Source organism: Sabethes cyaneus, chromosome 3 (assembly GCF_943734655.1).
Source record: "Sabethes cyaneus chromosome 3, idSabCyanKW18_F2, whole genome shotgun sequence".
Classification (NCBI taxonomy): domain Eukaryota; kingdom Metazoa; phylum Arthropoda; class Insecta; order Diptera; family Culicidae; genus Sabethes; species Sabethes cyaneus.
This window is the reverse complement of record NC_071355.1, coordinates 97,715,541-97,743,454: the sequence shown is the minus strand read 5'-3', so window position 1 is coordinate 97,743,454 and position 27,914 is coordinate 97,715,541. Positions and strand designations below refer to the sequence as shown.

Below are 27,914 nucleotides of genomic sequence, written 5' to 3'. Positions count from 1 at the left end.
TTTCTGAATTTGTGGAACACGTGGAAGTAGGAGAATAAAAGAATTTTTAACAATGGCTACGGCTATAAAAAACAAGTGTACAGAAAAGAATGTAAGGGAAGAAAGTGATGTGAGGAAAACTCATACGATAGTCGATAGTGGAACAGAGTTTGGTGGTGTAACGGGAACCAATCTGGAGGGGAACGGTATAGCAGACGATAATGGTTTACAGACAGCGAATATTGAACAGGAGATTACGGATTGTCTACGTCGGTTAGGAATCGTTAGCAGCGCTTCTGATTCGACATATTTGAATGACTTTCGAGCTGCTTTGTCAAGTCTCGAGTCAGAACTAAAAATGTTAAGGCAATTCCGAGCTGAACACGAAACACGCTCCTCTAATTTTGCAACGAATGCTTCCAATAATGATCCCGTTATCCCTAGTGCCTCAATTATCAACGTACAAACAGAGGCAGTCTCGATTTCCGAACCTACTCAAATAACTAGCAATTGCAGCTCTCGTTCAATATTGCATACAGGCACTGTTCCTAAATCGTCCAGCATAAATATTACTTACACTACGGGAAGCAATCACTATTCCAGACCGATTACCACTCCCGCAGTTCAGCCAGATAAAAGCATATTGAGGGCCAACTCGGCTAGTTACAATCAGCTGGAAAACAGATCCACTTTAGTTAATCCTTCTGAAAACCCCACATTAACTCCATGGATCCCAGCGCCAGTTCAAACTTCCTTCAGTAAGGATAGGCGGAATAATTATTTCTATCCACCGAATACGGACATAGGACAGATTAATTTCGTCCAACCAAATTCTATTTCCGCTCCGGTTACCTGGCAACCCGTTGGTGATCGCAATCAAGAATATCCTTGGTTGGGTCAACCTAATCTCGCACCAGTATTTTCTACCACCACGCTGGAAAATCCAGGGAAATCCCAACCAACCTCGGCAAGTCCTGTCTCTAATTTTCAATCGCGACCGATGATAACGACTGCGCATCGGACGTTACCAGTATCGCAATGGAACATCGAAAAATACTCCGGTACAGATCAGGGCGCGAAGCTAAATGAGTTCCTAGCACTCGTGGGTCAGCTTGCTCTGTCTGAGAGAGTTTTGGAGGCAGAATTATTCGATTCGGCATTTCATCTATTCACTGGACCAGCCGCTAATTGGTACATGTCCATGCGTTCCAGTTATAAGCTACAGAACTGGCAACATTTAGTGTGCGAGTTACGGAAAACTTTTACACATCCGGAGCTCGATTCAATCATACGATCTCGCATTTACCAGAGATATCAGCAGAAATCTGAAACATTTCAGAGTTACTTCTTCGACATTGAAAAAATGTTAAGGTCCATGACAACTCAAATGAGCGACCAAGAAAAATTAGAAATTGTTAAACGAAATCTTCGCAGAGATTATAAACAGGCTTTACTCTTGAGAAGTATCCACACATTGCCAGAGCTGATTGAAGCAGGACACCTTATTGATGCTTCTAATTTTTCACTGTTGCTGGTAATGTAAATATGATCGATCAAATCACGACACAAGAACCTCACATGAAAGGTGATCAGTCAAGCTGACAAATATACGAGCTATTAACCATTCGATGGCGCCCTATATAAAAAGTTATTTCTATTTCAAATCACCCAGATGATTTTAAATTCGAATTGAAGTTGGTAGTTCTCCCTGAAAAATAAGATTCAATGTGGCACGAATGCCATGACAAATCTGTGCACTGTTTCAGAAAAATACTAGGTAGAATTAAGTCGCGGTACTACTGGCTTAAGATAGCTCTAGATAGTAGAATCAACTGCCAAAATGTACAGGTAAAAGACCTGGAAGAGGGGCTCACAGCCCATCTCAAGTACATCTGATACGTTTGCTTTTGTAGTAATATGTAGGAAAAATTGTTATGCTAAATTGTAAACACACTTCACTTCAGGTCGTCGAATATAAAATATCAGGTCCGATGATAGTGCGACTGGAAAAAAACAAAAATTGACTTCGAAATTAACGCAGCTAGCCCCTGTATCTGCCTGCGGGGAAGAAACAGAATGCCGAAGTTATGCCTGTGCCACCTGTTGAACCTTTTCCACCACCGAAACTCTCTGTGAAATTGTCTTCCCAATTGTCGACATTGTTGGCTAATTAAAAGTGAGTTATTAAAAGTAAATTTAATATTATTCAGTAAAATGTGCACGCGTCACTTAGCTTGAAGAGCAAGATTCCGATTGACAGAAACGATTGACAGCTGTCCAATAAAGCATTGCACGCAGATGTCAGTGCGTTTTTTTCGTTCCAGGTTTGACAGTGTTGTGGGGTTTGTTTTATTTATTTTATTTATTTATTTATTTATTATTACAATAATTTATCTGAACAATGTTCTTAATAAATGGATTAGCGTCAAATTTATATAATACTAGATCTCTTAAGTTTCGTCACAAATTGCTGTGTAGTTTCATTAAAATCGAAAATTTCGTCAGTCAATTCAAAAGTCCTAATGCAGGCGATAATGGGTTCTTGATAACCAAACAACGTACGATGATAATTGGTTTGTAACAGGCCAGTAGAGCGAAGGGCACGTTGTGAAGCACGGAAATTTATGCGAGACAAAAGCGTCGGCGAGTCAATGTCACCATTCATCAGTTTCGCAATAAAAATAGCCTGATGCAGTTTCCGACGGCGCTCGAGCGTGTCGATACCCAGTAGGCGGCAACGGTCTGGATACGGTGGTAGATTAACAGGATCGCGCCAAGGAAGCTCACGTAGCGCAAGTCGGACAAATCTTTTCTGGATACGTTCAATCCGCAAATTCCAAGACAACTGGTGAGGGAACCAAACCAAATTGCAGTTTTCCAGAATTGGGCGAACCAAAGAGCAATAAAGAGCTTTCAGGCAGTGTGGATCCTTAAAGTCACGGGAAATTTTTGAGATAAAACCAAGTTGACGTGCGGCTTTCGATATCAGGGTGGCATGGTGTAAGTGAAAAGTGAGCTTAGAGTCAAGGACGACACCGAGATCAGTTACAGAGTCGACTCTCTTTAGCTTCAGTCCGTCCACATGATAGTCAAACAATATTGGGTTTAAAATACGGTGAAACGTTATAACTTCACATTTGGCAATGCTGATCACGAGCCAGTTCCTCCGACACCAGCCAACGAAATCATTTATCAAAGTTTGCGGACGACGACAATCTTCCGTGAGACTCCTAAATACAATTTTAGATCATCAGCGTATACCAATTTGCAGCCAGAAGGTAGTAACAGCGTGACGTCGTTGAAGTACAGGATGAATAACAAGGGGCCCATGTTACTTCCTTGCGGCACTCCCGAACTATTGGTAAACTGCGAAGATATACATTCACCGACTTTAACGCGTAAGATTCTACCACGTAGGTATGAACTTAACCATTCAGCGAATCGGCAAGAAGCTCCAAGTCGCGAAATTTTACGCAGAAGTATACCATGATCAATACGATCAAAGGCGGCTTTTAGATCAGTGTAAATGACATCAATTTGTGCTTTCTGTTCCATTTTCGAGATACACGATGAAGTAAACTCCAGTAAATTGGTACATACAGAGCGACCCGGCACGAATCCATGTTGGGAAGTAGATTACTTATTCGCAAGACCCAGAAGCAAAAAACTGCAAAAATATATGTTGTAAAGAACTGCTATCATTTTCCTGCTTCGGAAAAGTCGGGCATTTCCGGTTTCCGCAAACAAGTGGAACGAATTACAAGTGATAAACCCACTAGCAATAAAATTAGGTTACAAAGGGAATCAAAACAAAACCCACAAAAACGTCAAACCAGAGTTGAGGTTAGGCACCGTGCAAAGGTTTATCATTGCCCGAAATAACCGGTTCGCATTTCGACAGTAAGTTCGAAATTCGAGGGGCACGCAAAAATTTTGATACTCACCGTTAGAATCCAGGGTTCTAATCGGTCGGAGTAAAATAATTACGTTTTAGTTTAATGTCTTGAATTGATGAGTGACCTAGATCGCTCAAGAAGAATACTTTCGCTGGAGACCAGAGTCTTGCGACGATGAAGGCCAGTACCAGGACTTACAGTACCAGAAAGTAATCCTCCAAATAGCGCGGAGTTGTTGAATCAACGTTGATGCCTTATGACCCCGAGAGCAACTTCTGGAGAGACTAGATCAACTCTATTGATCAAGCAAATAACAGGGCGGTATGGAAAGCCTTGACCAAATGGTAAACACTTGGAGTGACAGAAACTAAATATTGTCCACCAGTTAGGAAATACTATATATATTTCCGAAATAGAAAGATAATTAGGAATAATGAAAGATTGAACGAGTATGAATGAACGAAAGGGGTGAAGGAATAAATACGAAGGACGTCCATTGAATGAAATGAATGAAAGGGTTAGAATGAATAAAGAAAGAATGAAGAATGAATAAAGAATGAATGAATGAATTAAATATAGGTTTCCTTAGCGTAATGCAAAGGAGTAATAAGAAAAGAATATGGGAGTAAAATTGAAGATTTTCCCATTACAAATAAAGAAGGAAGAATGGTAAGAAGATAGATTTTGCTATAATAGGTAGAGATTAAATATTAATCCACGCGAAGGCAGGACAATTCACGGATTCGAGATGAGTTATGAAGTGAGCAACAGGTGGTAGTAAATATAAATGATCCAGTCGTGTCACGTCAGCGAATCAAACTGAAGTATTCTTGTAATAATAATACAGACATAGACGAAAAATTATTTGCATAATTTTTCTATCCCGGCCTGGGGAAGATTGTTACCGATCACTTTCAAATAGATCGGTACAATGAAGGAGTTTTTCAGTTTAGCGTTTAGTTCTTAAGTTGTAAATTATTGTTTTTTTGTATCATCGGCTCTAAATCATTGTTGTTAGTTTATTAAATGTTTTGCTATTATAATATTTGTCATTTTTTGTTTAACATAGTTTTAAGAAATTACTAACAAATAAAAACCGTTTGATCCAGACACAACCCTGGGAGCTCTCAACCGGTTCGGCTATCTGAAACGCAAAGAAATTTTGATAGCGAACCCACTGTATCCGGTTAGAGGAGTGAGAAGGGAGATAGTCGACGAGAGGGAGATAGAGGATGAAGAAGGGTCGAAGATGGAAAAGCCAAAAAAAGAGAAGACAGTCGAGCTCGAAGCATGCGATGGACTACGTCCAGCGTCAGACAGCTAAAAAGTTAAAACGCTGTAGTAGTTTCCGAAAGTGAAATTTTTCGGACAGCAAAAGTACTGAATATTGCTAAGAAAATTTAAAGCCAACCGTCAAAGGTTTGATTTTTATACCTGGCAATCCGTTGGTGATCGCACGCTAAAGCGGTCGTAGCAGAACATCGCCAGCTTTACGGCGAAATCGGCTAGCGAATTAACGGATGCCACGAGGAGTATCGTGGGTCACTGTGACAGTTGTGGACGACAACCAACGAAAGAAGACGCCACCGATTCCGGACGAAGAGAACGTAAGACAATTCTGGACGATCCGGAAAACGGAAAGCAGCGCTACCCACCTTGGCCGTTATTGCCGGAGATCGTAAGAACCAAGGTAAACCGCAGCCTCGTGGTAGTATGTCATCGGGTCAACGCTTGGAGATTCGACCGTGAAGCGGTCGTGGTACGTACGCCCTCTCTCTCCTATCATCATTCTGCATGTCGTCGGTGGGCCCCAACGCGTCGTGATCGGTACCGCAACGAAAATGTTAAAAATCTAGAATAAATAGTTAAAATGGAATTCTATTTTTAAGCTTAAAGAGCCGATCCCTTTTCCTCTGAATACTCTTTCGTTGTTCCGCTTTGCTGATTGAGACGGTAAGTAGTCGAATGTGCTGAGTCCCCCGAACACGCTACGACCCTGAGTAGATAGAGTGAGCTAGCAGGGCAGTGTGAGCTTTCTCATACTTACAATGTAAAAGATTATAGTAGGCAGCATTCGACTGTCGTCGCAGGATAGAGAAATCATCAAGAAATTTCAATTTTAATTGTAGTTATTTACTTACTTAAGTATCCATATTCGCCGATGCGGTAGAACAAAGAGATGAAATCAGAGATCTCCACTGCCCACGGTTACCCGCTATGGCTTTTACCTGTTGCTACGACAGTTTGTCGTCTACCACCCGGATATCGTTGGTTAAGCTGCGTTGCCATGAGCCTCTGGGTCTGCCTCTTCTACGCTGTCCTTGCGGATTCCAAACGAGTGCTTCTCTGCAGATCTCGTTCGCTCCTTTCCTCAAGATGTGTCCGATGCACTTCAAAGTTCACGCATTTCTGTTGCTATCACCCGTTGATGACATCGACGATGGAGTTCCTTATTGGGTATCCAGTTGTCAGGCCACCAGACACGAATGATATTTCGCATGCACCGATTAAACGATTAATGAATACTCGCAGTTTTTGCGTTGTCTCCGCTGAGATGCACCAAGTTTCGCAGGCATACAGCAGTACGGATTTAACGTTTGCATTGCAAATTCGGGTTTTCGCATGTAGAGTGATCTGGTTTGAGCGCCAAATGTTTCGCAGACCTGCAAAGGCACCCCTGGGCTTCCTGGTCCGTTTGGCTACTATATATCAGTTTTGGCACCACCATCGGGTGATGTATCGCTACCAAGATATTAAAAGGTGTCCACTTGCTCAACTTCTTGTCCCGCTACTGTGAAGTTGGTGAGATTGTCAATGTTCACTACCATAGACTAAGTTTTTGCTACATTGACTGTGAGACCTGCTACCTGAGAGTTCTCGGAGAGGTCATCTAACTTGCTCTGCATATCGTTTCGGCGATGTGCGGCCAAGACAATGTCGTCGGCTAGGTCGAGGTCATTTGGCTGCGCAATCGTTGGAGGATTCCTCGATTTGATCTACTGTCAATTGCTCCAACTAATATCTCATCCATATGAGAAATAGAACCGATGATGAAATGCAGCCCTGTCTCGCGCCAGTAGTAACCCTTATAGAGTCGGATAAGACGCCGTTGTGCAAAACCTTGCTTAAGAACACCTCGTACTGAGGCTCGATGAGATTTTGTAGCTTATCTGGAACTCCTCTACGCCGAAGTGCGTCCCAGATGTTGTCGTGGTTGAGTCAGTCAATCGCTTTTTCGATGTCAACGAACACCAACAGAAGAGAGTCCTGGAATTCGTTGATCTGCTCCAATATAATGCAGAGTTGTGATATGGTCTACACATGATCAGCTAGCACGGAATCCAGCTTGCTGCCAACGTAGAGTAGCGTCGATCTGGTTCCGGTTGAGAGTTACCTTATAGAGTACATTGAGAGTAATACAGAGCAGCGTGATGCCACTCCAGTTACTGCATCCAGTCCCCATTTTTAGGGACTTTGACCAATATGCCCTGCCTCCAGTCCACCGGAAAAGATGCGGTTTTCCATATGCATCATCTGGGCTGACAAAGATGGGTCAGCTTTGAGCATCTCGACTGAAATGCAGTCATTCTCTGGTGCTCTATTTGATTTCATTTCCTGTTGGCTGCTTTAATTTCATCCAGTGACAACGCCTCCAAGTTGACGCGATTGATTTGACGAACGGTTGGCGTCATACGCTGCTGGTTTCGTTTGTTTCTGACATTTGAAACTCGGAATAATTGTTGTGGCATCTTTATGTTTATCCTGTCACCACTAAGGCGGCGAGAAATATCGTACAACAAACGGATATCACCATTAGCGGCGGCGATTTCTTCTTGTTTGGCTAGAGAGTTAGTCCTGGCTCTCTTGCCCCGCCTACAAGCTCGCTTAATGGCCCTTCTCCAACTCGGCGTATCGTTGACGGGCAGCTGTCTTGGCCGATTTGGTTCGCGCTCGCTCAATGCCGGTTTTCGCATCTCTTCCACCAAATTTCGTTCGAGATCAACTCCTTCAGCCCACTATGCGCTTTGCCGAAGGTTTTGTCACCGGTAGTGATGAATGCGTTCTTGATTCGAGTCAATTGCTCTTCGACGGTTCCACCTGGTGGCAACTCCGAGGCTCGGGATGCAAGTTGTTCGACAAAGGTCCTTTTCACCTCAGATTTCTACAATAGGCGGACGTCGTAACGACATCCTACTTTCTCCTCCCGTCGTTGGATACGTGCAACGCGCTAATGTATCTCAGCAATAAAAAGGTTATGGTCGGATTCAATATCAGCGTTGCGTGAGCGGCTTACATCAAGATGGCTCCTTCGCCATTTTCGGATGATGCAGGTGGTCGATTTGGTTTTCTGTTCGGCTGTCGCGGGAAACCCACGTGACTTGTAACCAGTGACCGTATGGCAACCCAAGAATGCCGAGATTAAACGCGATTAGCTCGTATCAAATGAATAAAAAGACAAGAAAATAGTTACTATTGGTCACAGGTATTGTCTCTAACAAATCCCACAAATGACACGACGAGAAGCAACCGCAGTACTTCTACTCGCCGCCAGAGGACTCATGCGTGACAACGGACGGCCGAAAAAAGCGGTGTAAACGACGGAAAATGGGGAGGAATTAATGAGAGCGCAGTTGGAGAGCGCGAAATGTTAACCGCCATCCTGAACCATCCAATAATCCGGCTAACCTGAAAGCGAAAGGTCGCAAAGATTAAAGACTGCAAACCAACAAAAAAGGAAGCAGTAAAGCCACAAAGATGGGCTAAATAAAGAGTAGATTTAAAGCTGAAAGGTGAAAGGTGAAAGAGTGGAGAAGAGGATCGTGCCGGATATACTGGTCGTTCAGGTAAAATGTTAAGCCGGATGTAAGCGGAAAAAAGCCTCCAACTGACGCCCACCCTCCATTTTCTATTTCCCCCCATTGTGATCACAGGACCTCATTGTTTTGTATACCTCGTATACTGACGATCAACCCGATCCCGTGGCCCGGTCGCTATAATACCGGCCGTAAGTGTGAGCACGTTGGCATCAGAGACGGGGATCGACGCCCAAACGTATCCTCCCAATATCCAGAAGAGAAAGCGGTGGCGGTGTCCGGAAGGTGCGAAGCGGAAGTAGGCGACTGCGGACGGAAAGGGAACCCCGAAGTGAAAGATAGAAAGCTAAGAGGTAGGAAATAGACAGTAAGAAAGTGGGTTGAATAAAGTGTCGACAGAGAAGAATCTTGTCCGGGAACCAAGAGCGTATGCCGACCCTGAGGCAGTGAAGAGGGGAGTCTCCGCATTGCTGTGTGTGTCCTCTACCCGCTAGTTACAGACTTTATGTGCTGTGGGGGTGGGGAAAGAGCGATTCACCAATGATCATGTTGTTATTATCACAAAATTCTGTAAACAGCTCTCGGTTTTCGCTCATCTTTCCTAGGCTATGGCTTCCCATGATGCGTTCAAAGTCCGCGTTGTTTGAGCCAATATTCGCGTTGCAATGGCAGTTATTGCATACAACTAAATTTATGATACAGAATTGCTGAATACATATTTTTCTATCCAACGACTTCTTAAGGTGAAATTAGTCGTCATTTATTCTGCCAATTTCAAAAGCAGTTTTTTTGTTCAAAAAAAAAAATCAAAAATTCAGTTCATGAAAATATATTCGCTGTGTTCAGATTGGCAAGAAGAATGCAGTATTTACATTTTTATAAACAGAATCCCGCTTTTGGGCCCAAAAACTGCTTCCGAAACTGAGTTCTCCGATGAAAAGTTAATGACTGCTAATTTCCCGTTAACAGTTCAATTTTGGACAAGTTGATAGTGTTGAAAATTTGGTAGGTATACATGGAAGATTAATTAATCAAACTTAGACCATTGCAAATTATTTATTTGCAAAAAATTAAAAAATTTTTTCGATTTTGAGTCTCGTTTGGTTAATTTTTGCAAATCATAATATTTATATGAAAAGCAAGAATAGATTTGGTTTTCACAATTAAACTTTATGTAAGAACGCTTAAAACGCTGAATTTTGTGTCCTTGACTAAAAAAATTTTTTCGCCACAACGCACCCTCTCACTTTTAGAGGAGTAACATCAAACAGATAAAAGCTTTATAAAATATTTGTAATGGCCTTTTATATTTATATGATTGTCCCCAAAAATTCTATCAGCAGCGCCTAATTTATTTTGCTTACATCCACACGGTGGAGCTTCAGTAGATAAATGAAGCCGGTCCTTGGTTACTGATTAGTATACCCATGGCTTGTATTGCTTTCCAGTTTCCAGTCGATATTGACAAACGCAATACAAAACTACATAACGGATTGATGATTCCATCTCAATAGTAAACATTTTCCACTCGCCGCTGGTTTGAAATCTATTTTCAACAAGCCTAGTGTAAAACCCAACCTTCTGCCTGTAAGTGAATTATAATCTCATCATTGCAATCTAAAAGCTTTTCTCAATAGCATAATTGAATTTCCTTCGGCAGAGCTCTACCGCACCATTCGTTTGGCTGTTCTACAAAGCGGTGAAAAGTGTTAAACAGTATTGTAAATAAATCGAAGCCTGGTTAAAATCGTTTATTACTTATTGTGCATAAAAAATTAAACGGCGTGGTAGCTGGCTTTGTAAGAAAAATAAATCTCTGATTTAATAATAATTATCTTCGTTAATGTAGAACAAAACTTAATATCTCATAAAGCTTTCTTTATCATAAAAATCTTTGCATTAATATTGATCGAAATTACTTGTTTCTGATTATTTACAGGACACAAGAACCCATGTCGTGGTAGAGTTATTTAACACAGAAAAATCATATGTAGAATCATTACAGACTATAGTGTTGGTAAGTTCATAAATACCTATACAAATTATGTCATGCATCAGTTTAAAATCCAAATCTTTTTTTTTAGAAATATTTAAATCAACTCAAATCTCCCGAAAATTCTGGACTGGTAGATACTCAAACAGTAGATGAAATATTTTTCATGGTGCCAGCTATCCTCAATATCCACGAACGATTTCTCGAAGAATTAAGACGACGCTTGGATGCTTGGGATCCATTGCAGAAGATTGGAGACGCATTCGTAGATGTGGTAAACTTGTTTAGAATAATGGTAATAATGATAAATGCTGTCATACCTAACTTTTCATTTCCAGTTTTCCCGACCAGTGATACTTGATACGTACACGTCTTTTGTAGATAACTGGAATCGTGCTAAAGACGCTATACGCGTAACTAGACAGAAATGTCCAGCATTTGCACGGTTCCTGGAAACCATGGCTCGTGAGCATAAAGGCAAATTATCGCTAGATAATTTGCTTATCAAACCTGTACAAAAGTTTCCTAAGTAAGTTACTAAATTTTACGCGTACTTGTACCAAACTGAAACTTCGTAATGTTTGTTTTGTTTTTAGCTACGAGTTAATATTGAGAAGACTGTTAAAGCATACTGACGTTGATCATCCCGATCAGAAACTGCTAGAAGAAGCTTTAAAATTGGTTCACGACATCCTCGTGGTCCTTGATTGTAAAGGAAAGGAAGCCGAAATAAATGGTCTGCGAGAAAATGAGTTACGCGAACTGGAGGGCGTAATCGAAGGCATAAGTGATCTGGTAACATCTGAGCGCGCTTATCTACAATTCGATCTCGTCTCGATGCCTTCCAGTCAGGCAACTCGCAAGGAACGGGGATTCTTTCTTTTCAACGATATCCTGGTTATTACTAGCATCAAACGACGTAGCGGAACAATAAGAAAAACTAATACGTATGTAATTGTTGTTATTATCTCCATAGCAGATGAATAATCAGATTTATGGCTTAACATTTCAGGATGTGTCCCAGTAGTGTAGTTTCTACATTAGATACAAACAAGTATAAGTTTTTGACGAAAATTTCACTTGACGATTTAGAGATAGTAAAACGTAAGTAATCACGCCATTTCTAATGCAATTTTTAGTTATAACCGGTAGCTGATACATATTAAATTACAATAGGATTTCGAACTTGGCAACAAATGCGTGTCGCCTATGTTGCCAAGTTCGAAGCCCTTTTTTGATATGAAAAAATTGAATGTAAGTTCGTTAGAAAATGACTAAAGGTTATTAGTCAATGATTGCTACCTTTTTATGTTTACAAAATCCGCCAAGAGTTATCCGTGCGGTGCAAGTAAGTTTTTGGCGACCTGCGCTAAGACGTAGTCCTACGGCAAGAAAAATATTATTGTTCGAAACATTCTATAACCGCAAACTTTTTTTCATGAACACACTTAGGGCAATATTTTTTCGTCATTTAAAGTATGTATGCGGAAACTGACTGATATTTAAACATATTTTTGGAAGTAAAATATTTTGTGTTGCCAAAAACGGATACTTTTGCTGCCAAAACCGAGTCATGCCAAAATCGAACAATGCCAAATTCGAAATCCCACTGGATTTTGAAATGAAGATTTGGACCACTGCGATCATTAATCTGATCTATTGTGGTAATTGTGCTACAGTCTACTTTCGCTAATTGCACTAAGCTCTTAGCCTACTTAGTGAAAGACTTTCGTTAATTGGGCTGAGCTGTCGAAACCGAGGGATACATCGATTGTTTTTATCGAAATCGTCGCAAAAAGGTTTATAAAAATATATACCCTTATTAAACACGGAATCAAAGAGAAACTTAATCTTTTCGTTGTTGAAATTTATTTCTAGATTTTTTAATAAGTAAATAGTAGAATTTCATACAACAATGTTAACATATAGTAACATTTTTATCTGTTTCAAGCTTAAAAATGGCCAGATAACGATATGATGCAACTGTATTCCATTTAATTAATTTTAATATTTTCTAAAAATTTTTTTCTGAATTTAAAATAGTTCATTCATGAGCCCCACGAAAGAAAAAATACGCTGTCAGAAATGACGTTTGATTTCGTTATAGCCCAATTAACGGGAGCTCGATTAAAACGTAGCCCACTTAAAGATAGCCCAACAAACGAAAGTTGACTGTATAAGCATTACAAGCAATAATGCTTTTTTCGACAAAGGTGGAAGCTTTGTATAAACGTAGTGGTGGTAAAAAGCTGCAAACGTGTCACTGTCATCAATTTTGAAGATGTCTCACACAACGCGTTGGCAAAACTGTCCTCCGCGTATAACTTGATTGAAACCGAAATTTTGGTCCAGTGGTCCTGGTCCAATTAGCTTATCTTCCAGCTAATTTCGTTTAAAACTCTATTTATACTGAAACCGCATTTTGGGACACGCGTTTTAATGCGGAGTATAAATAATTAATCAGGAACAGGATATGTTCGGAGTAAACTGGTATACATAGCTCGCTGTACGGTTCAAAATATGAATGGTTCTTACAAATCAATCTGCGCTTGCAGCGATGCGATGTTTGGTGGTGGCTTCAGAAAACAATCAGCTTGTCAGACCGTTGGTCCCGGGTCAAATTGTATCAAGGAAAAAACGCTGTAGAAAATTACCTAGTTGACCGATCCTTTTCAAACTTTCAGATAATAAAATATAACCCATTAGTAAACTGTTGGAATATTTATTTCATTCAACTTCAATGCCATAACCGCCTGCACCTTAACTTAACTACACTCATAAGGTTATGTATTACATCTGGATGCAGCTTCTTCTGCACGGAAACCCACTTCTTCTTCATGTCTTCCTCAGATTTGACCTTCTTGGGATACCTCCGTAGTACCTGCTTCATAACAGCCCAGTAACAATAGGCTTTTTCCGGTGCTGGTTTATGTTTTTCCGGTGCGGGTTTATGTCCTTGGGTACGAAAATGACCCCGTTGGTTTCGTAGCACTCCAGGACATATTTGAATAGTGGCACGAAGCTGAATCCGGCCAGAATATCGTAGGGCCCTCGTGTTGCTTCAACAAAGGAAGCAGACGCTTCTGTAGACACTCCTTGAGGCGCACTCCGTTTGCCACATGAGCAGATCGCTTGCCAAATCATGTATTTCTTGGCAAATTTTGAAAGTTTCTGCTTCCTTACTTCCTCCGGAACATCCATCTTGTGTTGGGTGATGAAGGATAGTAGCCCCGGAAGCTGTCGGAAGTCCGCCTTGGCGTAAAACTCATCATCCCTGATAAGACAATGAGGCTTCGTCAGCATCTGGGTGTAAAGTTTCCGAGTCCGTGACTTTCGCACCGTATTTTTCCGTTCGTCACGATTTGGAGCCTTCGGCACGTTGTACTTAAGCAGTCCCTCTCGGTCCTTGGCTCTCTGAACTAATGAGTTTTTTCAGCTTTTTGGCCACATCCCTGACCGAAGCATTGGGGTTCCGCTTAAACGCTTTCACGATACTAATAGAATAATCCATTCTGGTCACATTTCTCCTTCCGTACGATGCTCAGACATTCGTAGTAACGTTTAATCACACGACTCACCGTTGACTGCACGACTCCGAGTTGTTTTCCGATGTCTCGATGAGAGAAAAACTGACAGCGATAAAAATACATTGTAAACAATACACTCTAAACTGCTGCTACCCACAAGTTCAAAATTTTCAATTTGATGTGGGACATTCAATTTTGATGTAGGTCAAAATTAGCATTGGTAGAACGACATTTTATAGTTTTTAAAAATATTGGGTGGATAAATTAGTTAGGCTCTGCCTATTTTAAAAGTTTCAAAGAACAGCTGATTTCGGTAGTTCTAGAGAAGTAAATCATCAGATGTTTGTCAGTTTCGCTTTTTGTTTATTGTAACGTAAATGTCGAACTTAGTGATAATTATGCTTCAGAGAGAACAGATGCGATAAACTTTCAAATATTAGCGATGGCAATGACATCATGTTTTAGTTTGCCACTTATTTTTCGAGGGATACTCTATCAAGATACTCTATTTCTTGTTGCACACAAAAACACATATTTTTTACATGGACTGTTTTCTATGCTTAAGCAGCATTTGCGGGAAGTTATTCCAAAAAATTACGAAGACGTAGAATTGCATTACTAGATGAAGATCCGAATTAAACATAAAAGGACCTTGCTGACTCATTGGGAGTTATACAACAAGTAATTCCTCTGCGATTGATATCCATTTTGAAATAAATCAGTTTTCGACTTTTGAGAAACGGACCGAAATACTTCGTACTCCCAGTACGTATTACTGATTATACCTCTCTGAGAAATAATCTGAAGGTTTTATTAACACATTTTGAAGTAAGTACTTATTTGATGACGGTCAAATTTGTCAGGTAAAACATTTTGGTGTAAATGTTTGTATTCATAATTCACTATCACCTTTCATTTTCTATACAAAAAATAGCAACAAATTTATTAATCTAACTTTAACAGCAGCTTTTAATTCTGGAAACGTCCCATTAGTCCTTTAATCTTGCTCTCAGCTGCTCCCCAATCGAGCAAACCGCGCAGATCGTATTCTTTGAGCTGCTGATTGATTTGGCTAGCATTAGCCTTCAAGACAGGCATTATATCAACTGTTTGGCCTTCGTTGTAGAGTGTAGGTTGCATCGCTGGCGTATTTTGCGCATTTTTGGTACGTAAGAATGGTGCCGTGGTTAAGGAAAAAATCACCGCTGCAGAAGAGAAACATATAGAGGTCAACTCGTCATTTAATGAACTGATTCCGAATTCCGAGTCGAGTCGAGCTGTTCGGTTCGACTTATATAATAAGTTTTTATATTCAGTCTTACTGACTGATTTTAAAATTCTGTCACTTACCTAGAGCACCATGCTTAAGCAGGTCCACTTGCAGTTCAATTAAGGATGGAACCGATTTTTTGTAATTTAAACGTTGCAACAGCAATGACAATGTTTCGTGATATATGTAAATTAGTTCATCTTTCGATTTTTCCACTACATCGTACGAAGGTGACGATGTTAGGAAGTACACCAAATCTATTATAGGCGAACCAACAACACAGTTTTGGAAATCAATCTAAAACATTAGAATGGATTAGAATCAGCCAGTCCTATCTATCACTAGTTAGATTGTTTAATATACTTACAAAAACAGCATCTATTAGCTCAGTATTATCATACTTATACATAATGTTATTGGTCCAGAAGTCACCATGGTTCAACACTTTGAATCCATGGAAATCGCTGCCATAGGCTTCAATAGCTTTCTGTAGTGTTTTTTTGGGTAAAGTTTTTAATTTATTTGCGACATCAAAGTTAATTCCCAGTGCCGATGCATTTTCAGCAACTGCAGTCATGGTGTTTGAAAAGTATTCCAGTTTATTCGTGTGGTCAGAATGGAATGTTCCTTTCGTAAATTTTGTGAACTCATTAGGATGCTAAAAACACATGATAGGGAAATTTTAGAGGTTCATTGACATTTTGTAACCAGATCATTAAAGGGTCTTCAGGAGACCTTCGTTAAATTTTAATAATACAGACAAATACCAAAAAATATTAAAAATAGACCTTAATAAACCGTTACTTTAGTGTAAACATAAAATAGTATTCCCAACTTCCAATAAAACTTTACCTCCACTAACAGTACTGCACTAGCAGCATGGAAAAATGCTAGCTTTTCGATTGCCATTCGGCTTTGCTCTAAATTCAATCCAAGTTGCTGGTTTTCGACACTATATCCCCGGACAGTTAGATCTTCCAAAACCAATATATTTGAAGAAACGTCTGACGAGTATATAAGCCTGAGAATAAAAACATATTTAAAGTATTAATGGGATTTGAATCAAACTCAACATTATTTTTTCGGAAAAAATAACGCGTTGAACTTTTGTTAAATGCATAAATTCCAAAAAATAGTAAGATCCTAGTAAAAAAATTTCAACCAAACTGACAACTTTTTGAGCCACTCTAAAAATTAAATAATGTATTATAAGCTTCTATTGGCAAGCAACTTATCATTATCATTATGACCGACAGTAGTCGAATTACTCACCATAGCTATATCTGTTAACATAATTCTGGTATAAGATATATTTATCAACTGAACGAACAAAAAAAAATTGATAAGCCCAATCATTTGGTATTGATCAAGCTCGAGTGGGTTGCATTGAATAGTCTTGTCATGTGTATTGCCGAATTGTTATCAACTTATGCAACAGGTTGTCAGCTGACAGGTACTTACTGAGGTGCTAGTTCAACGGCTCCTCCAAGCTTCGAAATCGTGGTAATCATCTTTGGAATCACGTTCTTATAAATATAAATTTCTTTATCAAATACATCACTTTTCTTAAACTCCTCCACAAGATTTCCTTCGGCAGGCTTTATTTTTGCCACAAATGTTATTATATTTTCGGTAGGATTTTCCTTCGAGACATATCTGTAATTTGTGCAAAAAACAACGTTATTCAGTTTAAAATTTCGCTTCAAATTCGACACTCAAGTTCCGCGAAAGATACTCACTTCACAAGGATCCTGTTCATGGAAGACCTAGCGTACGGGTCGTTTATCTCGGCTGTGGCCGGTTCTACATCGTAAGCTTTAATTTTCACTTCCGATTCACCGTACTGTGATTGTATTAGATTAGTCAAGAAGAGGGAGTTTACAAATTTCGTCTCCTGTGTTTTCGGCATGATTGGGCTATGTACATCTGTATTCACCAACTAGCAAATTCAAATTGATTGAACCCCTGCGCATGAAGTTTCCTCTGTTGCTTTTTGTTTCAAACCAATACATGGCGCTAGATGTCGTTATCAGAACGTGTACTATCAAACGATTGTCTGGTTTTTGGAAATCTTTATTGTGTGTTTTTGTTTGATATCGTGCGACGTCAGTCGTATGTGCATTTTAATTTGTAACATGACTTGTATCTGATCGTTTGATTACATGTACCCTTTTGCACGGAGACACGTATAATAATGCGTTTTGATAGGGCAAGCGTTCTCAGTTTTGACCAACCTATGTTAGAATTCTTTAAATTGCATTGATTTATTAATCTTTAGTAAGAAAGTGGTGAATTATTATCAACGGTTGTATACAGCAATTCCACAGAAAAAACTGTTATTGAAAAAATATTTGCTTCGTTTTTGTTGGAACTGTATTGTTTCCTTTACGAAAATAATTAAACCCATAATTGATGATCCCAAACTACCTACTTAGACTTAGAAATTAACTTAGAAAAGTCATAGCGTTTTAAGCATTGACGCGGAATATGAATGGTATTTTAATGAGCTATCTAAGAAAAGTACCGAGGTAGAGCTTTAAACTATGCAATGCATCGATGCAAAAACATCAAAAAGCCTAACTTTTTATCCTTTTTTTGATGAACTGTGAATTTTTTATTTAACATAAAAAATTAGAGACCTATAATTTTTTGCTTTTCAAGATATAATTTTTTAGAGAAACAAAGTTGCTAGAAGGTAATGGAGACTCATGGTGTTTTATTTTTATCTAGAAAAAAAGAGAAAAAGACGCAGTGAAGTTATTTTTTCAATTTACGTCATTTAACTATTATCCATTAGGTTATTTGCGATAACCGGATTGCTTTGAATAAAATAAATATCCGCTTATAAATCAACATCTCTGTCATGACTGGCAAAATCTAGCTTTCAGATATTCTATAATATCTAGACCAAGAGTAATAATTCGCTCCCATATTTTGATCACCAACGTAGCTTTCATAGCTTACTAAATATTCATTCTTTATGCATAAAGCTACTAGAGCATTAACTTTTGATTATCGCTTGAAATTATCTATTTGACTGCATCATTTGGTCTTTATTTATTAGATTACTTACAACTAACACTAAAAATACATTTAACATTTGTTTTGCTGCAATATGCACTAAAACTATGTAATGCAAATTTTAAACCCAAACTAATGCACTGTCCAAAACAAATCACTTACCCTAAATACACCGACGAGCTAGCGCCAAAAATGAATCAGCTTGTCACGTGCTCCACTGCTAATGTGAGTAGCTATAGAAATGCCTCAGTTAAGGTCCATTCAAAGTTCTGGTTTGACAATTATTGTTTTTGTTATTCCGAAAATATTTTTATCACCCATTCGTTAATCATACCAACACTAAAAGACATAAATCATATGAGAAACCATTACCAGTAGTTGAGTTGATAATAGAGGAACTCTAACTGCTCCGCAGCTTTTTCTTCAATTTTAGTTTTTTTAGTTTTATTTATTTATACACAGTCAACAGGTTAAAAACAATTCCAATGACTCCACTTAAATTAATTTACAGATAATACAAACATCATATACAACATCACACCAATAACGCTGTTACAAAATTATTTTTAATAACACGTCTACACAAGTTAAAATCGAAGCACTCGAAGCAATTCTCAAAAACACGACACATATTTTTTATTGGCTCATGCATCCCATAGTCTGTCTTGGATCTCCCTATATCGAGGAACATGTGGGAACGGAGAGCACGTTTGCGGATGTTCACGTCTAAGAGATCGAGAAGTTCAGGGCAGTCAATGTAGGACATTAGTAGGTCGCTGATGAAGCATGCCTTGGTGACATCTCTCCTAAGGCTGAGTGAGTCAAGGTGCCTTTAACTTCAGATTTAAATCTTGCTTAACTTTGAGTTCAATTGTCATTAGATTACCATTAAAAGCAAAACATTAAACACTTGATAGATTCCATGCAGATTATTGGCACATCACTTCTAAAAAGATTGATATACAAACCATCAAAATTCATTTGAAACACAAGTATTCAAAAACCTTTTTAAAAATAATCCTAATACGAATACCACGCGTTTTAGGCCGAGGGCCTGTTACGGACTCGATTTCGCCGCATGCAACACTTCAAAATTAACATATGAAAGCTATTGGTTATACAGTGTTCATTTGGTTTTCCAAAGTCACAGTATACTGGATCTCGTTTCCAACAGTTTTTGAGCCTTTTTCAAGTTTCGACCTCGAATTCTTCTGGATTAGGCGGAGCTCTAACGTATTGAGAGGGTTGTTGTCCTTCTTGCACCACTTGCATATTGTAAGCGGCATAGCGCTCCATAACCTTTGTCTCGTAATGCAGGATGCCAAGTCAGTCCAAAACAGCACGGAACAATCATGAACAACTTCAGGAAAGGCAGTAGATGTTTTTCCAAACAACCGTTCGCATATATGTCCTAAACTAAGGTTATATACATTTGACTGCTTCTTTCGCTCTTTTGGACTACTGTGCTATGGAACTTCGTCAGCATCATAGTGTACAGCTTCCGGGATCGGATTATGACCGTCTCGGTTGTAGACGATCAGCTTGTTGCATAGTCCGGGTTGTTTGCAATTGTCGGACGGAAAAGTTAGAGTTCCAGCCTTGGCTACTTTCACTGCTGCTTTTGGTTTTCGATTTCCCTTCGATGCAAGCTTCCTGGCTGTCGACCAATGTTTTTTAAATACTTTTATTATGTTGGTTTTTCCATTTCTAGCTATTAGGCTAGCTCCGATGTACAAGCCATCTCGATTTTTGCGAAGTGCGAGCAATATTGATGCGCTACTCCTCTCGCTTGGGGGCCCTTTTAATATGGAACTATTTATAAAAGCGTTAAATTTTAATCCTAACACCATTTTAGGAATGTTTCATGCCGTAGACAGTTCGGGTAACGTAACGATCAGATTGACACTATTCAAACTTGTTGAATTTATCAAATGTCAATCGCATTCACTTCTTATAATTTTCGAATTCTTTGTTTCTCCCAAATGGCCTTAAGGTACGACACTAGTCTAGCAAACCAGATGTGTTATGTTCCAATCTCAGCAAGGAGAAACTCTTAGAGTCACTCGTTTCTACCATTTTCGATCAACATAGATCTGAGATAGAGCAGAAATGGCACAGGAATATTTTTCGTATTCAAGAACTACAACATGCAAATTCCTACTGTTTCGGTTCAGTAAAGTAGAAAACGATTTTCTATCACCGTCCCCTACTGGATAAAAATGACTCATCAACACTACATATACCGGAGAAACTTAATATGCAAATTTTCACATTTTCTGATCAATAAAGTAATGGCACTCTACTGCTGAGTTTCGAAGCCTCCCCATTAAAATTTATCAACAGACAAAATTTTCACTTTTTTCTTGCTTCCGTGCCACCGTAAGAGCACCACAATACGAATATTGATGGACAAGATACAAACACGTATCGCTCTTACAATTTTTTTGTAAGGGCGATACGTGTTTGTGTCTTGTCCATCAATATTCGTACATTAAATTTTGTTTATTTGTAAACTATGTTATATCAGTTACTGATGATATCCGCCATTAAATGGCGGACGTGACTTACGCTTGTTTATTAGGTGAAGAAAGCTGTTCTGTAACCGCCCTGAATAATCTAGTACTATCCGATTATTTACAGCCAAAGATGAGAACGTTCGTCGTATTATGAAGGAAATTGGACATCTTTCAGGGGATTCCGCTAAACTATCTCAGATGTCAGAACTTGCTGCTAGTTTGAGGTGATCGCTATACTAGTTGTTCTAATCACATATACTAGAAAACAAAATTGTATTACAGAAGTCCTCATCAGTCACTCGAGGAAGCCATTCGTGATTTGCAGCGAGAGGTCCAGCGCCAACTTGCGGAGAGACAAACCAATGATGCTCAATTAAATGTTCTGGAACTGACGCTGAACTCATCGTAATACAATTGAATTTTTTAACCAATTCTCAATAATTCATAGCATATTATTTCCAGCAATGGCATTCAGAATATGACCGCGGTATTCTCTAAACCAGATAAGAGAGCTCAATGGGAGGCAAAGTTCACGGAGGCCAAGCAAAAGCTTGCCAGTACTGTCGAACGGTGTCAAATCCCTGAGTTCCTGTTATCTGTACCAATAAGAAAAACCCGAGCCGGCCTTCAGTTTACATGTGCCTCCCCGACCCTGGGAATTCAGCGTGACGTCTGGGTGTGTAATAGTGACGGATACGTCGGACAAGTCTGCGTTCTTAGCTTGGTGCCCGAGCCAACGGTGACTAGCTGCAATGGAGTATGTAACGCGAGAATTCTTTGCGTGGCTTCTGTGCCAGCAGCTGATAATAAGTATTTTGATAAATAATGGTTTAAGACGATTGTAAAACTAAATTTTCATGTTTCTTGTAGTTGCATCAATCATTCGGACGCCCATGCCATAGCAGAAGAATCTCCATCGATAGCTAGTACAATTAATTCAATAGTCAATTCCTCGTCAAAACCACGTGAAAAGCGATCTTCCAAAACTGCTGATGAGTCTGTAGTTAGTAATGAGAAAATTTCGAAAAACATTCAGCTTGACTCGGATAGTTCTAGCGAAGAATCCGAAGCGGAAAGTCAACCAGAGAGCACAATAAACCCTGCCGCAGTTACTGCCACAGCCAATCTACCGATTATTCATCGACACCAAGAGTCAAACACAGAGGATGCCGACGTGCAGCAGTCAACTATGTGGCTTGGCACTGAAGACGGTTGTATTCACGTGTACAACTGCACCGATAACATTCGAATTAAGAAAAACAAAATTAAGATTCCGCACATAAGTGCTGTGTATTCTATTCTATACTTGAACAACCGAGTATTCGTGTCCTTAGCAAACGGGGACGTTTGTGTATATTCGAGGGATCATAGTAAGTAGTGCCAAATTTACCGTAATCTATGGTTTATTTACTATTGGATGGGGCTTTCAACCGTTGGTTGGTTCGCCCCAAAAATAATCTATGGTTATTCTTATTAGGAATACGTGAAAAAGTAAAATCACGAGTCTGTTATATTTTCACAATACCAATTAATGTCATTTACTTATTCCATTTCGAAGAGCTAGAAAACCCGTGCTACTCATGTCAATTCAATAGCTTAGTTTTAGGGAAATTAACCTAATCTCAGATGACGATGCAAGATATATAACCAAACTGCTATTAGTGTACCCTCAAGATCACTCAAGCCTCACAGATGGCCTCGAGGTACGACGCTGGTCTTTTTTACGAGTAGGGAAATCTGCTCAGCACCTTAGAAAATACGGTACTATCAAACACCTGAGAAGACAACTCAGGGAGTGGAGTTAGGTATCCCGACCCCCCTAATGGGGATGGGGCGTGAGGATCCAGACCCACTAAAACCCTATTCGAGTCTCCAGCCTCAATCTCCCCTGGCACCACCTTATCGGTATTACTTCAGTAAGTTAGGCTGTTTATTCGCCGTTGATCGGCTCTCCAGCGGTTTTGTAGCTCAAGTACAATCTGGGTAGCAGCCGCATTGACAGCTCCCCAGACGTCCGAGCTGGAACACATTCTTTGGATTAAATTATTCGGAATAGTGTTCTGTCCGCTCACTGCCATCATGTTGCTTCTCATGCCCACGAAACGAGGGCATATGAAGAAAGAATGTTCTGCAGTTTCCTCAACATCCACGCATTCGGGACACGCAGGGGACTCCGCATGCCCAAACTTGTGCCGATACTGTCTAAAGCAACCATGCCCTGACAGAATCTGTGTCAGGTGGAAGTTGACTTCGCCGCGGCGTCTGTTGACCCACCCGGCCTTTTGTGGAATCAGACCATGCCCGCTGCCATGCGGTCATCGAGGCCGATCTTGTGGTACTCCGTATGCCTCTAGTTCCACGTTGGTTGAATCACTCTACGTCCTCACTGATGATGATGCCAATAGCCATTAGGCTGGAGAGCCATCTTGGGCGTTAGCTCGCGAGACGCGCGACGCTGGTCTATAACAAGCCAATCGTCGCATGTTCGAATCTCAGTTGGGAGAGGCTGTTAGAGTCAGGCTGTTAGGATTATAGCAACAAAAGCTATGCCTTGGGCTTAAACGTCTTTCTAAGACTTGACACTACTTTATCGCCAGACTTCACAACCTGCTATTAGAATATAGGACAGTTACGGGGCTAGTGCAACAATCCTACTGATTTTAGCATCAACGCCTAGCCGAGATTCGAACATACGACTGGTTCGTTAGACCAGCATCGTACCTCGAAACCAACTAAGCGGTCAAAGGATCATAGCACTAGTCCCGTCATTGTCCTGTATTCTAACAGCTAGCTACGAAGTCTGTTAAAAAAAGGTGAAGTCGAAAATGGAATGTTTGCAGGCTAGGCACGTCACCCAGAGTAGTATTTAGAAAAAACAGTCCTAACCAAATTCCTAGTATGACGTAACTCAAACCACCATAGAACTACTACACAATGCTTAGCAGCAATAATCAACCTGGTTCTTTAATTCTTCAACAGATGGATGGAATACAACCGCGCCTTTCACAGTATCGGTTGGAACGGTTACTAGTCCTGTAACGAAATTGTTGAACGTGCACGGCAAATTATGGTGTGCTATCCAAGGGTCTATTAAGGTGTTGAATACGTCCACATTACAGGTAATGCAAGTGTTGTAATATATTGTACATGACGTCGAACTAATTAGCTGAAAATTTTCAAGGTGGATGATCAAATTCAAATTTCAAACGATGCGAAACCCGTCACCAATATGGCAGTATTAAATGAATACGTCTGGATATCGGTGCAAAACTCTGCACACATCAAATGTTGTCATCACAAAAGGTATTTTTGGCATTATGAATTTTATTTATTTTATGATATTTTTTCTTTTCTTTTAGCTTCGAAATAATTTTTGAAGTGAACTTGGCTCCGTCAGTAAGCAAAATGCTGTCCAACTGCGATGACATTATTCGACAACACAAAGCAGCTTGCCTGCGAGTAACTTCCCTGTTGGCTTGCAAAGATCTTATTTGGGTAGGAACTAGTGCCGGTGTATTACTTACTATTGCTGCATCGAATGTGTCCAAAGGCACACCAGTTCCTGCCGTTACTGGTACAAACAATACAGTAAAGACGGATGTATGTATGTATGTTATACCATTTTTTTATGTTTTGTAGGTATTCCACACGGTCATACAGGACACGTTAGATTTCTGACATCTGTCGAAACTCCAGATAGCGATGACTTCCCTAAGGTCCCTCAAGACAAATCTCTGCCTTCAAATAGTAAACTAAATCTTAACCTGTTAGTCATATCTGGGGGTGATGGGTATGAAGACTTCAGAAGCACAGGAAATAACTCTTTGAGCGAGGTTGCTGGCCGAGAAGATAGCACTAACCATTTGCTGTTGTGGCAGGTCTAGTGCATTAGATTTTCTTAAAGTTATGCTTTCAGCGTGTTCTCAATGTTTACATCTAGCAAAATGCTCCCAAACTGAACTTGGCAAGCGGGTCTTGCTATTTTTATTTTCAGATGATTGATGGATGCATTCGTTCGGAAAATATGATTACAATTTCATAAATTATATGACAATAAAAATCCACACTCATGAAATTCCAAAACAACGCTTTGTTTGTGGAAATTATGTGTACGTCATGCATGTGAACATATATGATTAAGTAAAAGTTGAACATGTTAAATAGTATAATAATTCTTTGAATGGCCTAAGTCCGGAAATGCCGTAAGTTTAAAGTGGTTTTATCGTTATGTTGTCGGAGATGTTTTTCATACATCTGCTATTTATAGTGTTGCCTAAATCTTTCGAAAACTGCATACATTTACAGAGTACTACTCAAATCAGTTCTGTAATTGTTAAAACATGATGATATGATATAGGTGGAACAAAAAATAGATGAACGCAAAGAATACCAAATCGAATTCACCCTGAATAATAAAATCTGTGTAACTTATTTATTATCGACTACTTCGTGGAACAAAAATCTTAGTAAAAGTAAATAACATTGTCCTTCGAATGATTTTAGGTTTTTATGAAAAACTACTCATTTGTAAAGCGTTTTCGCAATGTTGAACCATATGTAGCAAATATTCCATGAACACAAAGAGGTTCAACCTGTTAGGTAAAAATTATATTAATGTTCAAATACCTGAAAGGATAACACTGTGAACTGTGCGAAAGAGAAATATATATTTAGCTAATGTTCAACAAATTTTTCCGACTACATCGGATAGCCAAGTAACGTTAGTCAAATGATAAATTATTTATAAAATTGAACATGTATACAGGTATTTGTGAGGTTATATAGATTATCAAGTTGTAATATCTATGTATAACAAAAATAAATTGCTGTTACATATAAACCAAACTGTGTTAAATCCCGTATATATCACACCCCCAAAAACTGGTTTCCATATGCCGTGTTGTTGAGGGTCACATACTTTTTTGGTCACTAACGGGTGATGACTGTACGTTGACCTTGGTTAGTACTGATGTAATGAAAGTATTGTCTCCAAGCAGTGAACCGACACGCCATACTGTTGCAGCAAAATACGTTTTCCTTACTTACTATTCTGATGTAAAGAGTGCAAAAACAAGCACTCGCTAATCTATCTTATTTTCACGTGACATTGCATTGTGTCATGCCTTTCGCTGGAAGCGATCAATCCACTGTAGATGTACGAAAACATAAGTACCTACGTGGGAATATCAATTGCCGTTCAGGTGTTTGGATGTCGCAGCTCCTATATTTTATAAAATTCGTTTTTTATCATCCATGCAAATTTCATGTTGGGATGCAATGGATAAATCCAATGTTTAAATACACCAATTCAGCGCTCTTATTGTGTCAATCTGTGTCTAACGTCTTCGATGGACACATGTTCATACATTTTAGTAAAAATGCCTTTTAGGCGTTGTTGTTAAAAATTGTTGAAACACTTTTGTTATAAAATGTGAATGCGTGTGCACCATTTGGCTATAAAAACAAAAAAACTGTATACAATTTCGTGGACTGATGCAGCTATCATTTTTATAAGAATAAAAATACTATATCACTGTAGATGTAGATTTCCCGGTTCATCAGTCAAAATGTAGGAAAACCATCTTTTTGTACTATATTTTCGCAAAAGAAAAGTCTTGTTAATCTGCTTAATTTATCTGTTTTGGATATGACGCAGAGAAACTAGTGATTACTCGGAGTACGTAGGGTGCTGGATGTGTTCATCTACGGCGGGTCTTCGTCTGCTTTCCAAACGTATTGACAAGAAGAAACCAGCATTGTAACCAATCTTGATGCGAATTACATTCAAACTAACCTGGTATTGATATTTATTGATTGTCCTTTCGCTATCGAGGAAAAGATTATGTTATAAATTTACTATTTTTCACTATTTGTTCAAAAAATAGGACTCCTCTTGGTTTTTCTACCAGTTTTGAGTATGACGAAGGGAATCTGCTGATCGCTCGGAGTAACTACTTGAAATTTTGAGCTGTGATTCAAACTATTTCCACTTTTTTATAGTAGTTGGGTAGCTCTTGCACTTTTTTTTACTCTCGTTTATTTGATTTGGCTCGGTTGCGGTAGCTTAGAGTACAGCCCCTACAGGCTTTTATAAAAGTAGTATAATGGTGAGCACTGCTTACATAACTATGTTAGGAGGTATGATCGATACACCCGATTTACTGGGGTTAGTAGGTATTTACAGTTTTCTTAATATATAGGGGGGCTAGGAACGGCTCAAATAATACTAATTGAAACTTTGAGCTGTAAATGAAATTACTTATATTTTTGTGGAAGTTGGACAGCTCGTGGCACAGGTTTTAGAACATTGGGCATGTGATGCTATTTCCAGCATGTTTGTAACTATTGGGCCTACCCTGTTTTTGTGTCATATGAGCCAGTAAAACCAATTTTCACCACGAAACGAATATGCAAGAATTTCATTTATTTACTTATTGGTTCATGTCCGCTGGTCCGGCAAAACAAATGGATGAAATAATCTCCACTACCGACCCACCATGGCTCTTATCTGTCGCTAAGACAGTTTCTTGTCAACAGCCCAAATGTCGTTGGGTTGCCTTAAGCCTCTGGGTGCGCCTCTTCTTCGTTGTCCTCGCGGATTTCAGTCGAGTGCTTCTCTGCAAATTTCGTTCGCTCCTTGCCTTAAGGTATGTTCGATCAACTTTCACCTACGTTCTCGGATTTCCATTGCCATCGGCCGTTGATGAAATCGACGATAGAGTTCCTTGTTGCATATGTATATGTTGAATATTAATAAATACCTGCCGTTTTTGCGTTGTCCACAGCCATACGGCATACGGATTTAACGTTTAAGTTGAAAATTTGAGGTTTGGTATGTAGAATGATCTGCGCCAAATGTTTCGTAGACCTGCAAAGGCAACCCTGGCCTTCCTGATCC

The 27,914-nt window shown here is 39.4% G+C and overlaps 1 protein-coding gene across 1 annotated transcript in view; it reads left to right on the top strand.

Annotated features, from left to right (window-relative positions):
- Positions 1-25,786, top strand: part of LOC128742086 (uncharacterized) — a 121,498-nt gene extending 95,712 nt beyond the window's left edge. The window contains exons 7-19 of the mRNA XM_053838297.1: positions 10,629-10,706; positions 10,774-10,956; positions 11,021-11,211; positions 11,279-11,629; positions 11,695-11,786; positions 21,141-21,240; positions 21,299-21,421; positions 21,479-21,826; positions 21,887-22,386; positions 23,996-24,135; positions 24,198-24,319; positions 24,376-24,590; positions 24,656-25,786. Of these exons, the coding sequence (XP_053694272.1) occupies positions 10,629-10,706; positions 10,774-10,956; positions 11,021-11,211; positions 11,279-11,629; positions 11,695-11,786; positions 21,141-21,240; positions 21,299-21,421; positions 21,479-21,826; positions 21,887-22,386; positions 23,996-24,135; positions 24,198-24,319; positions 24,376-24,590; positions 24,656-24,900 (2,688 nt within the window). The 3' untranslated portion in view covers positions 24,901-25,786. The remainder of the gene's footprint in view (positions 1-10,628; positions 10,707-10,773; positions 10,957-11,020; positions 11,212-11,278; positions 11,630-11,694; positions 11,787-21,140; positions 21,241-21,298; positions 21,422-21,478; positions 21,827-21,886; positions 22,387-23,995; positions 24,136-24,197; positions 24,320-24,375; positions 24,591-24,655) is intronic.
- The last annotated feature ends 2,128 nt before the right edge of the window (positions 25,787-27,914 follow it).